Below are 12758 nucleotides of genomic sequence, written 5' to 3' on the forward strand. Positions count from 1 at the left end.
TATGTGTTCATTCCACCACAGCAGATATGTCATGTTACACATGTCGAGAGTTGGACAATATCGGCATATCGGTTTTCACCAAACAAAGCCAATATCGGACATCCCTAATCTTTAATATACATTGAAGATGCCTCATGTGTGGTTTATGTTTTTTAGTGGCTACACGACTCCCGTCAGATATCTGAAGGAGTTTTGCTAACCACTGGGCTACGGGATCTCCGCATGTCCACTGTTGTAAACGTAGCCAGCTATTTTTTGGCGTTATAGTAGGCCACAGTCGACCATGACATTGGTCTCGTGAATTTTGGAGGAAAAAAACAGATAGAGTGGAGCAATGAGGGATGACTGATATTGAAAGTAAAATAAATGCAGCACAAGGAGTTATTGATGGATGTGCCCTGGAGGCATATTGTCTCCAACAGCTACTATAGTAGTATATTATAGTACACATGGATTATTACATACTCACTGTCTTAACAATTCATTTTTAGACACACAGACAAAAATGTACACACAAGTCATCAGAAATTATATATTTTCATAACTCCTTTTTTTTTACTTGTAACACCTTGAGCAACTGTTTTCATTTCTTTTTTACAATAAATACGCTTTTTCCATCACATATTTAGCTTTTTAGCACAAAGTGGCTACAAAAGGCGAGGTACCATCGTCGTCCTGCAGCACAAGGCGCCCCGTCAGCGCCACCTGGTGGAGCTGCAGCAACCTTCTTCTTGCGTGCCCCTAAAAATATCATTTATTCACCAAGAAACTAAAAAAACAAAAGACCAGCATAAGAAAGAAAAAACGAACAAAAGTTGTATTTTAATGAAAAAAAGTCAATTCAATGAGAATAACATTGCAATGTTAGAAAATGTATGGCATTTTAGTAGCATAAATTTAAAATATTACATAAAGATATCATTTTTAAAGCAGACCTATGATGCTTTTTCCACTGTTCTGACCTATAAATGTAGTTAGAATGTTGTATTCTGGTGTTAAACCCTGCCAAAGTTTCAGATCATGAGGTTTGCACATTTGGAAGTGAGCTGTGAAAGAAGTTTGGGATGGCTCAAGACGCTCGGTTCCAGAAGGCCCCTTTGTTGTTCCTTATATATATAGATATATATTCTTATGTACTTCCTCATGATATACATCCCAACTGTCTTGGTCCACCCTGGACTGGTGGCCAGCCAATCCCAGGGCACATATAGACAAACAACCATTCACACTCACATTCATACCTATGGACAATTTGGAGTGGCCAATGAAGCTAACATGTTTTTGGAATGGGGGAGGAAACCGGAGTAGCCGGAGAAGAGCTAATGCTCCATGAATTCTGACCAGCCAAATATATGAAAAACAAATAAATAAATATTTGAATGTGGCTGTCTATGGTGGAATAAAAACAGTACCGGCATGTAGAAGGTTTAGTTTGAAGTGATGCCTGTAAAATGCTAAAATGTGCGCTGTTTCGTCTGGAGGTCATTTCAGAAATTGATGAGATGACGTTAACGTATTAGGTCAATTATTGAATCAACGAAACAGAATCACGTATTTCATGTAACTCAAAACGTATTGTTTTAGTGTTATAAGTGATGTGGATCACTTCCGGTAATTCATCTTTGTTTCCGTCCCCCCGCCCCCTGTTCTCAACCGGAAGTAATTCTTTTCCTGGATTCAGATTTTCTCTAGCACAGAATGAAAATTCCCTCTTTATCAATATTATTTGCCACATTTTGGTCGGCGGGTAGCATTAATGTTGAGGTAAGTGTAGCCTCTCGGTCTTAAACCGTGACGATTTTCCCGTTTTCTTTCTTGGACGTCGTATTTCACCTGCTAGCTTCCTGTTGGGTTCCAGTCCAAGCTCTAATGCTACCGTTTTGTTACCTTAGCGGTCATGTTTTCTTCTTCGTTTTAGTACAGACACTCTTCAAAGCGCCTTTGTTTATTGGTCTTTTCTGGCGTTTTCCACAGGAGAGTGCGGGACGCTTCTTCAGCAGCGGTCATACCAACAACTGGGCCGTGCTGGTCAGTACCGAGTGTTGATTGTTTAGTTTTTAGGTCTAAGCTTGAACAATGGCGGCGCTAGACATCCAAACGTTTTTCATGTGTGTTTTTATAGGTGTGCACGTCCAGGTTCTGGTTCAACTACCGTCATGTGGCCAACACGCTGTCGGTATACAGAAGTGTCAAGCGTCTGGGCATCCCTGATAGGTACTTCAGGCTCCTAGTTTCTATGTATTGGAACGGTGCTCGATGGTGGAGGTCCCTCTGCAGATATAAATGACTCACTGTTGCCTTGAAGTTCACATTTTGTGGGACTTTGTGCTCTGCCAGCCACATAGTTCTGATGCTGGCCGACGACATGGCTTGTAACCACAGAAACCCGAAGCCCGCCACAGTGTTTAGCCACAAGAACATGGAGCTGAATGTGTACGGTGATGATGTGGAGGTGGACTACCGAGGCTATGAGGTTGGTATGGTGTTTGCATTTAGCCAGTAGGCCATTCATCTATTTATTGTCCCGTGTTTTGAAATGTTAGCAAAGGACAGCGTGTAATACTTTGTGTCCCAGGTGACAGTGGAGAATTTCCTGCGAGTTCTGACTGGAAGACTTCCGCCCAGCACACCTCGCTCCAAGCGTCTTCTGTCTGATGACCGAAGCAACATCCTCATTTACCTGACAGGTCATTAAAGTACACATCCATGCATGCATGCATGTGCTGCGGAGTCAGTTCTGCTGCACGTTGGAGGCCATTTTGGGACGTCGTCTCCATAACCATATTCTTTGTGAACAAACGTTTGTTAACTTGTCTGATGAAACCTTCACACTGCACTTTTGGGGGGAGTTTGCCCATTAGCCACAGTCCTTATGTGAGACGTGAACACATACTGTATGTCTTTGTCTTTTCTATGTGATCTGAAGGCATAAAAACAGACAGCTCAGTACTGCATGTATGGCACCCACTTCTGAAAAATACTCACAACAAGCTCAAAGAAATGCTGCATTTGCGTATAATGTGACGTGTATACACTGATGGAACTATGTTACTGGCGCATTAACACACCGGCTAGCGACTAGCTTCACCATCTGCTCGGCCTCAGTGCATCAGTGTCACGCTCACAACGCCTCAGCCCACTACAAAAAAGGTAAAGCTACATATTCAGCTGGTGCCACTGCTGCTGTGTTTTTATTTCTGATTTTGAAAACGGTAGCGCGAGGCGTAAATATATTAAATATATTTTATGAGGTTGTATGAAAAATCATGTCTGTAAAATTAGTGTGCAGAGTATATGCAAGGTCAGGTAGTGCTTAGAATAGCCAAAATACAGCAAAATTACTGCAGGTATTACATGTTATGTACCAGGTACTACATGGTCACAGCATGTATATAAAACCATAAAATGTTGGAGGTCTTTGGAGGCAGCATAGGTGGATCCCATTACACGCAGCTGACTGTTTTTATGCGTTTTCATATCTTTTAGAACGCACAAATGATAAAGATGTGTTCATGCTCCATGTAAGGATTGTGGAAAGTGCAGGCAAGGAAAAAGCAGTGTGGGGTGTATGTAAGTGCAGTATATGTGTCTCTGTTTGTTTGAAGGCCATGGCGGCAATGGCTTCCTGAAGTTCCAAGACTCTGAGGAGATCAGCAATGTGGAACTGGCTGACGCTTTTGAACAAATGTGGCAGAAAAGGAGGTAAATAGTGTCAGCTGGAAAGGCAACTTGAAGTCTTTATAAAACATCTGTAGCAGGGGTGTCCAAAGTGCAGCCTGGAGGACATTTTCCACCCTCGATGCCCAATCTTAATCCTCAGTCGGAGCGCTGCATAGATGGCTGCGTAGAAGGCTTCTTCACAACAGCTCTCTGAAGACCTGCAATCAAAAATTGTTTAGTCTAAAACTGGGAAAGGTTACAGAACCATCTGAAAGTCTGGATGTTCATCGATCCGCGTTTACAGAAACTTTCTACAAATGGAGAGAGTTTGCCTCTGTTGCTACTCTCCTGAGGAGCGGCCGTCCATCAAAAATGACGCCAAGATTTGAGTGCAGAATACTCTGGGCGGTAACAAAGAAGCAACCATGTATGCCAACATGAAAAATATGCACTAAAGACAACCAATGCTTTGGCAGAGAAGACAAGTTGGGACTTTTAGGAAGGGATACAAATAGAGAAAAAATAGAGTGATGGTAGGTGATGTGGGCTTTTCTTAGTTACCATAGCAACTGTGACATGAAAGATCATTTCAAGCCTGTGTTTGATGTGGCAGATTCAGGTTTTTAAAAATAGTTTGTGTCTGTCGGCAGGTATAATGAGCTGCTGTTCATCATCGACACCTGTCAGGGAGCCTCCATGTACGAGAGGTTCTACTCACCGAACCTCATGGCTTTGGCCAGCAGTCAAGTCGGAGAGGACTCTTTGTCGGTGGGTTGCCATAAATATGAATACATTAACAACTTTGTGTAAACAAAGGTAGCTTTAGTTCAACCAGGTCATTCAAATCAACAAGAAACTAAATCATTTTTATTTGGAACTTTTTCATGGGGGTGCTACAAACATAAATCTATGCTTCGTATAGGCTCCAGCACGCCTGCGAGACTTGTGAGGATAAGCGGTAGAAAATGAATGAATGAACGACTTTTTTTCCTCATTACAGCATCAACCGGATCTGGGCATTGGAGTCCATCTGATGGACCGTTACACCTTCTACATGCTGGAGTTCCTGGAAGATATCCACCCTGCCAGCAAAACCAACATGAATGATCTGGTGAATGATCTCTTCTGTCGTGTTAAAATGTCACTGGTCCCACAGGACTGGCTGGGCATGAAACAGAATGTATCATTAGCCTGGTCAGGGTGTTGACCTTTGACACAATTGTGCAGGTCACATGCTGCTTTTAGCCGTGATTCAACCTCGTTTCATGCAGCCGCGCGCGCACACACACAGCTAACACGGCAATGGCAATCATGTGTTTTCAGGCTGTTTGTACATTGAGTACAAACATGAGTACAAGTCAGACCCTTTTGCAGTCATCCAATCCCTACTAATTATGCACGCCCTCATTTTGTCACCCATCAGATTTGATAACATGGTTTTGTCTTTGTGCTCCCTCCCTCCTCAGTTCAAAGTATGCCCCAAGAGCCAGTGTGTGTCCACTCCGGGCCACCGTACCGACCTGTTCCTGAGAGACCCAGGGAGTGTCCTCATCACCGACTTCTTTGGTAGCGTCCGCAAGGTGGAGATCACCATGGTAACCATCAACCTGACGGAGCCCATAAAGCTGATGGAAGAAGAGTAAGTGAACATACAACCTCAGCGTACAGCCTCTGATCACCTGCAATATTTACCAATTGCTTTTGTTTTTAAAAATTCACGTCACACTTTGGCAAACCGGGAACATTACATCACATCTAACGTAACTTAACTTTATACAGTGATAATAGTAATAATGGTTGTACCGTATACTTTGTATATCACCATTCGAGGTACCCAAAGAACTTCACAGTGAAGGCATCATTATTCATGCATCTAAACTGTTGGTTTTTTTAGGCCAGAGTTAGACTCCTCACTTGCACTCTTCTTCTGAGTGGTCATGTGATGTTCCTGTGACGTGTCATCTCAGATGACGTGTGCGGATGTCGCCGACAGCATCACCTGCTGTCCGACTTTTTTAGGATAACAAGTGTGTGGGAGTGAACACAATATAAACACACCAACGAAAGCATATTTAAAAAGAAGAAGACCGTTATTAGTGCACCCAAAAGATAACACAGAGTAGGAATAAAAAGGTAATGTCATATATGAAATACTTTTGCATGTCTTGCAATAAAACATATTTGGGGGGAAAACAAGTAAAAGGAATGGGGGACAGAATGTGAGAAGGAACCAAACACAAAGAGCAGGAACAACTCCAATCCACCAGTTCCGACCTTTGCGAAAAGGGGACCCACATTATGGATGAGGCAAGGAAACATGCCCACAGGATCATAAACTGAGATGACGGGGGCCTTTTCACTCTCACACACATTTAGAATGCAATTCATTCCCTCAGACATAGCCACACACTGGTGGAGCGTGTGCTAGCGTGTGCTAGCATGTGCTACATATGTAACCACCGCTGCCCCATCATACACCATGCAGGGTGGGTGGTTGTCTTTTTTACCCTTTACCATATATCATACAGCGGACCAACACAGGGATATTTGAGAAGTGAAATGGACTTCATAGGATTTACAGAAAGTGTGCAAGGATGACTTAAAAGTAGGCAGGTAAATAAATGTATAAATAAAAAAATAATACATATAACTATATAACAAATAAATGTGGGCACCCCAACAGTAAAATGACATCAATATTTAATAGATCCCCCTTTAGCAGAAACAAACGCTTCCTACAGCTTCCAACGAGGGTCTGGATTCTGGTTGAAGGTATTTTGGACCATTCCTCTTTGGAATGGACAGCCTTCCTTGAATCACACCACATATTTCCCATAATATTTAGGTCTGGGACTGAGATGGCCATTCCGGAACTTTGTACTTGTTCCTCTGCCTGAGGCGCAGCTTCAGTTTTGTCACTGATTCTTGAACACTGTTGGCAAGAATCTGCTGATACTGACTGGAATCCATCGCTAAGCGCGTTATTAATGCAAGATATTTTGTGACAGTCTTATTTTGTTTACACAAGTAGACAACATGCAGCAAACAATGCTCTTACGGTCTCTGCTCTGCCGTCTTGTCGGTGGGTGTTGTAGCTCCTCCTACACCTTCATTTCAAGTCTGTTCCCCGACCTGTACACCCTTTAGCACTTCCTGTTACCCCTTGATTTAAGGAGAATTGGAACACCGCTTGATTCTTGCAAACACGCCAAACCAAAGGCTGAGGGGTACAACTATTGGAGTGTTGAAGTGCAGAATGAAGTAAAATCATTCATTCATTGATTTCAGGTGTGTGGCAGGGCAACACCCAGCTCCTTGCCTGTAGCGCCACCCTGTGGTGAACTGTACAGTGTGCCAAACAGTGTTGGCAGGGTGTAATAAATGAGCATTGTCTCTAGATGGCCTTAGAGGTTCATTCTTGTGCTCAGTGTGAACTTGGCCTTCTTCCCTCTTCTTAGCTCAGACAAACACTGGCAGTTCCATAAAAGACAGAGAATGCATAAATCAGTCATTTACACATTTTTTCACAAATGCACATTAAATATTTAAACTTCCCTCGACCGCGCCATTGAACTAATTCAGCGAGAAGCGGTGGCCACGCCTGTTGTAATCATTGGCCGGTAAGTTATTGCACAGCATTCTGTTTATTATTTGATTAGTGCCAACACAAATCAATTATGCACATCAGAAACACACAGTGTTGCTGAGCTGCCCTAATTTTGATCTAGAAACATATCTCGTCTGGAGCTCATGACTTTGTGTTGCTAATTTGGGATGACGTTTCTTGATGCAACAAAGTTATATTCATAGTTTGAATTTCCTCCCAGAGAGCATTTTTGTCCATTTTCTGATTGCCAGACTTTTTTTTTGATGGGAGATGAGCCAAAAAAAGTTTTGAAAAGAAACAAACTTGCAAAGGTGAGAGTGAATAAAACTGCTCTCACTAAAGCCAGTAGAGAGAGAGTCATTCACTCAGCTCGAGATTCTTTCATTGTGTATTTGTAAAGAAATGCTTTTGCTGTGAGCATGATTTCTCCACATGTGAAGCTTTATTTTGGCTGTAAGAGTTGCATTCATCACTAATGCCAATGTAATCTGCATATTAAGCTATAACTAGTCATTTTGGCAGCAACATGCACACGCTCTTGTAATGATGGCACCTACCTCTGGGAAATCACAGGGAAAACTACGCAACTTTTAGGAGAGGATGCAAAAAAAAGACTTAATCGGGTCAAAACATTTGTGCTGCCAACCAGTGTGTGTTTCCTCACTGGGAAGGCTGGAAAGGAGAACAGTTCCACATAGCGTACGGTTCGTCCAACACATTGATGTATCCATTTACTTTGGTTCTATGATCCAATTGCATCCATCAGTCTTCAGAAAGTTGCCATCTTGAACATACTGTATATCTCGGCCTGGCACCATAGCAGTACATTTTGTCTATTCTGCATCATAAGACTCTCAACACATAAACACGATATGTGCCATTGTTTTTCATAAGCTAATCTTGAAGTGCTCCAGTGACGGAGTCGAGCTCTTCTGGTAGTCTAAGTTGTACTTGGCCTAATGGCCTAATGCTTGATGCTGAAGATATGAAGGGATGATTTGAAATAAAGTAGTGTATTGTTTTTATTGGAGTGATTTCAGCAGCCTAAAGCTGTATGAGACATGGATGTACACTTCAGCTCACACATGTACTGCAAGTGTACTGCAAGTCCTGTTTTATAGCCTTATTTTTTGTTTTTTTGTTCAGTTTCCATGGTGGAGAGCTGGAAATGGAGACTCTGTCGTATGTGGATCAACTAGCAGTGTCAGAGATCATCCATCAGGTAAGAGAAACACAGAATTCAGGCTGACTTTACAGCAACCAAACACTTGAGGCTTTTATTGCACGTCGTACGTCCAAGGGAGCCCAATTATTCCAGTCTCGCTTAATTTGTAAAGTGAGTAGTAAGTTCTGTGCCAACAATCCACCAACAGATCGATGTTTTTCTGTCGTCTCCATGGCGACGCCTCAGCATGTGAAAACCAGTGGCTCCCGTTCTCGGCGTGGAAGAACAGCTGAGAAATCTGACCAAATAGATGTACGTGTGATTGCGGCAGGAGAATATGCGCTTGCCTTGTTTCCCAATTAATTAGTGCTCCTGGTCGGGGTAGCCCTCTGACCTCTGACCTGTACCCTTAGAATTTAGTGATGAGTTGATGACATACAGTATTGCCTACAGTCCACTTTCCATAGAGAATACTTCCCCCTCAGTATTATTCCCATGTGGTATATATTAGAATGTAAACCCTCTGGTCAAAGATCCTCTATATGATGAGTGTTCTCATACTTGAAAAAGGGCACTCAAAGATCCTCTACATGAAAGCAGCCTTGAGTTTTTGTCTGTGTGTGAGAATGCAGTGACAGTGCACTCAAAATGGTGAGTGCTGGACCCGTACCACCATCAATGGTCACCATCTTGGATGCGTAGCAGAAGAAGCGGTCCAGCCGTCCCTCGCCACGTCACTCTGTCGTGGTTTATTTAATGAATGATCAATGTTTCATGGTTAACGTTTTAATAGTCCAAAAATATTGAAAGACAATCTTACAAATTCTGATGCAAATCAGACGAGTGAAGTTACTGATGATTCTTCTCATTTACAGTAAATCTTTATCGCTAACCATTTTCCTAGCTAAAACCTTTTGAAATAGTATTGTCAAAACTGAAAAAAACTCTGGTCCTAAAGGCTTAAGTTGAGAATAAATACATTGGAGGATGCCACTTAGTACCACATGCCTACAATATTAGGCAATAGGAGGGTAACATTGACTATAGGGGTGTTACTTTCTGTTCACAGGGCTCTAATAGTGGTAACATCTGTATTTACAAAGTCATAAATGGGTTTTCTATGCTGTAACTAGGAAAATATTCAATCGATTAAGATTGAATGACTTTTTAAAGCGAAGTGGAGAACCAATGAGCTGCCATAAACAGGGAACAGCTGTACTACCAGACAAAAGAAGAAGAAGCAGCAATTATCATTACCAGTCGCTGTGTAATGATTGTAATCTATATCTGCAAACAAAGTACACAGTGTACACAGAATGCCTTGTTGAAGTGTACTGAACACACCATGATTTACTTTTGGTTGTGTGTGGGGCTGTCAGACTCCAGATGGTGTTTGAGCGTTTCCACCGCGCTTGAAAGGGGCGTTGTGCACGCTGATATGACAGCGATATTGTATCTCCTCTCCGGGAACAGAAGAGAGAGGCTGCATCTGCGCTTCAGAAGGCAGCGGAAAGTAGCTGACACAAGAAGAAACCTTGGTGACAAACATTCACACTGCGTCTGTGTGATCACTTGGTGTCGGACGATTTCACTCACGGATTATCAGGATCGATATAGGTGGCATAAAACCCTGATGGGAACGTCCCTAGTTCCATCCGATTCAATGGAATGGTGGGAGGGAATGTCTCCCCGGGGAAAGGAGTCTCTTCCCATCAGTCCGCCTTTATCTCCATCTGTAGAGTCAATGTTTGCTGCTTAGCGTTAGTGTTCCTCGGCCTGCCAAGCAGACCAGTCCAGGACCGACACCGTCTTCTACCCTGGGCTCTTGTCTGCCTTCATCCCTGCCAAGTCTCAAGCTTTGGCTCTTTTGCCGCCTTCCCAGGGAATAATGGTGACTTGTACAGCCAGGAATGACAGCTGCGGCGTATGTCCCCAACTGAAGTGTTTTTTTCCTCATGGTTGGATGAGATGGTTAAATCTCATCTGGGTGCGGAATCCTCACGGCACATTAGCATATAAATGCACTCCTTTAATACCGGAGGATTTAAAAGTATAATCATACGCAAAATCATGATGTGCCAGTGAACGAGACAAACACGAGGCAAGGGAGGTGTACTGATGAGCCGGGGGGGGGGGGGGGTCGTGTGGGTGTATGTGTGCCCACCTGCTTGAATGACAGGGAAATCAGCAGTAGCCTCCACAGGAGAAATATCCACACTATTACTGAACTGCATCTCTCCCCGACTCTATGTTCCCTCTCTACCCCCCCCCCCCCCCACCCTGTAGAAACCCAAACAGAAAGACTGGCACCCTCCCGACGGTTTCATCCTGGGCCTGTGGACCCTCATCCTGCTGGTGTTTTTCAGGACCTATGGCATCAAGCACCTCAAACACATCTTCTGACCAACTTCTGGGGCTTCACCTCAGCGGGCATCCACCTGAAGAGGATGGAGAAGCTTCACTGAAGCCATGTTAAAGGGGAGGTGGACCTTGAGAAGTTTAGACACTGGAACGTTTGTTGTATTTCACTGTGATGTATTTCAAGTTCAAAGAGGAGGTGGTTTGCCTGCACATCGGAATCATCCCTTGAATGAGGCTGCTCCACGTACTTCTCCACATCTCCTGGAGGGGCCGGCTGATTGGCGGTGACTGGCGTTATATCCTCCGACCGTCATGTCATGCGCTAGGAGGAGAACAATCTGGCTGATTCCACATCTCCACTTTCACATCCACCAAATTGGCCTCCCAGCGGAAAGCGTCCATTAGCTTCCCAGACGTGTACGGACGGCGTGGAATGCTTGTCCTGCTGATGGATGGCCTTTTCTGTGGCCATTCCGAGTTCGGGGATAAGTGAGGGATGAGACGGTAACCAATCCCCTTTGTGATATAATGTGATGGCTTTCATTTCTCTTTGTCTTTCACTCCTGGCGCAACGCTACATCACCGCCTCATTGTCAGGAGGCGTGATTGATGACTTAAGCGTGCGGATCGAACGGGCCGCTGTACGCCTGGGCCCTCAGTCCTAAAGCCTTACGTATTGGCATCAGCCCCATCTAATCCATGACCCATACAATGCTCGTCTCTTCCTCTTCCTGCTTTTTCTTCTGGCAATCAAAGTCTCCCACTTCCTCCTTTGGTGGGATGCCATGATTAACGATGATATATGTATATGTATATATATATATATATATGAATATGTTCATCTCTAACTCAGCTTGTCTAATTGCTGGCAATGCTGTTGGAATACGGCAAATCTCGATAGTGGCTTGGATAGTGATGGTGGCATCGACTAGTCCTTTTTCATCCGTTGAGATGACACGCACGCCTGCCATGTTGTTTTCTCACATCGAGCAGCTGGGTGACTGTCGGTGCGCTCCATCTTCCTCTTGCAGTCGGGCATCTCAAAGACAGAAGAGCCAAAAGAACGATAGATCAGTGGATGTTGTTTAGCTGCTCTGCTCTGCCTCACTGACCCATTTGTTTAGGGAGCAAACCCCCTCCCTGACCTCTTTCCCATGGTGGGGGCATTTATACCATCAGCACCCCCCCCCCAGATTACTTGAAGCTCTTTTATGCAAATGAGATTTGCAGCCATAAAAATCTTTCCTCTCCTTCACTTGTTTGCTCCACTTTTGAGAGAAGAGAGGCTCAAATGCTCAAATGATGACGCCCACCCGTGTAGACGTGTAGACCACCACCACGCTTCTAGCATCTAGCTAGATGACGCCCACCCGTGTAGACGTGTAGACCACCACCACGCTTCTAGCATCTAGCTAGATGACGCCCACCCGTGTAGACGTGTAGACCACCACCACGCTTCTAGCATCTAGCTAGATGACGCCCACCCGTGTAGACGTGTAGACCACCACCACCACCACGCTTCTAGCATCTAGCTAGATGACGCCCACCCGTGTAGACGTGTAGACCACCACCACGCTTCTAGCATCTAGCTAGATGACGCCCACCCGTGTAGACGTGTAGACCACCACCACGCTTCTAGCATCTAGCTAGATGACGCCCACCCGTGTAGACCACCACCACGCTTCTAGCATCTAGCTAGATGACGCCCACCCGTGTAGACGTGTAGACCACCACCACCACCACGCTTCTAGCATCTAGCTAGATGACGCCCACCCGTGTAGACGTGTAGACCACCACCACGCTTCTAGCATCTAGCTAGATGACGCCCACCCGTGTAGACGTGTAGACCACCACCATGCTTCTAGCATCTAGCTAGATGACGCCCACCCGTGTAGACGTGTAGACCACCACCACCACCACGCTTCTAGCATCTAGCTAGATGACGCCCACCCGTGTAGACCACCA

General features: G+C 44.4%; 1 protein-coding gene and 1 long non-coding RNA gene across 3 annotated transcripts; one reads left to right on the forward strand and one right to left on the reverse strand.

Moving 5' to 3' along the window:
- The first annotated feature begins 1630 nt into the window (after nt 1-1630).
- pigk (phosphatidylinositol glycan anchor biosynthesis, class K) lies at nt 1631-12413 on the forward strand. 2 transcript variants are annotated; one of them, XM_058062136.1, is made up of 11 exons: nt 1631-1764; nt 1975-2028; nt 2123-2214; nt 2338-2473; nt 2576-2687; nt 3606-3702; nt 4311-4428; nt 4661-4771; nt 5127-5299; nt 8414-8489; nt 10719-12413. In XM_058062136.1, exons 1-11 carry the CDS (start codon nt 1699-1701, stop codon nt 10833-10835), a joined length of 1152 nt encoding a protein of 383 aa, XP_057918119.1. In that variant the 5' UTR covers nt 1631-1698; the 3' UTR covers nt 10836-12413. The 2 variants fall into 2 exon arrangements, with proteins under 2 accessions (XP_057918119.1, XP_057918120.1); XM_058062137.1 differs by lacking the exon at nt 10719-12413 and adding an exon at nt 8641-10524.
- Nucleotides 3258-6904, reverse strand: LOC131109791 (uncharacterized). The gene is made up of 3 exons (XR_009120789.1): nt 6719-6904; nt 5181-5285; nt 3258-3878 (listed from the first exon to the last, which is right to left on the reverse strand). It is a non-coding gene; the product is annotated as an uncharacterized LOC131109791 (long non-coding RNA).
- Nucleotides 12414-12758: the final 345 nt, after the last annotated feature.

The sequence above is a fragment of the Doryrhamphus excisus genome, chromosome 22 (genome assembly GCF_030265055.1).
Source record: "Doryrhamphus excisus isolate RoL2022-K1 chromosome 22, RoL_Dexc_1.0, whole genome shotgun sequence".
Lineage (NCBI taxonomy): Eukaryota > Metazoa > Chordata > Actinopteri > Syngnathiformes > Syngnathidae > Doryrhamphus > Doryrhamphus excisus.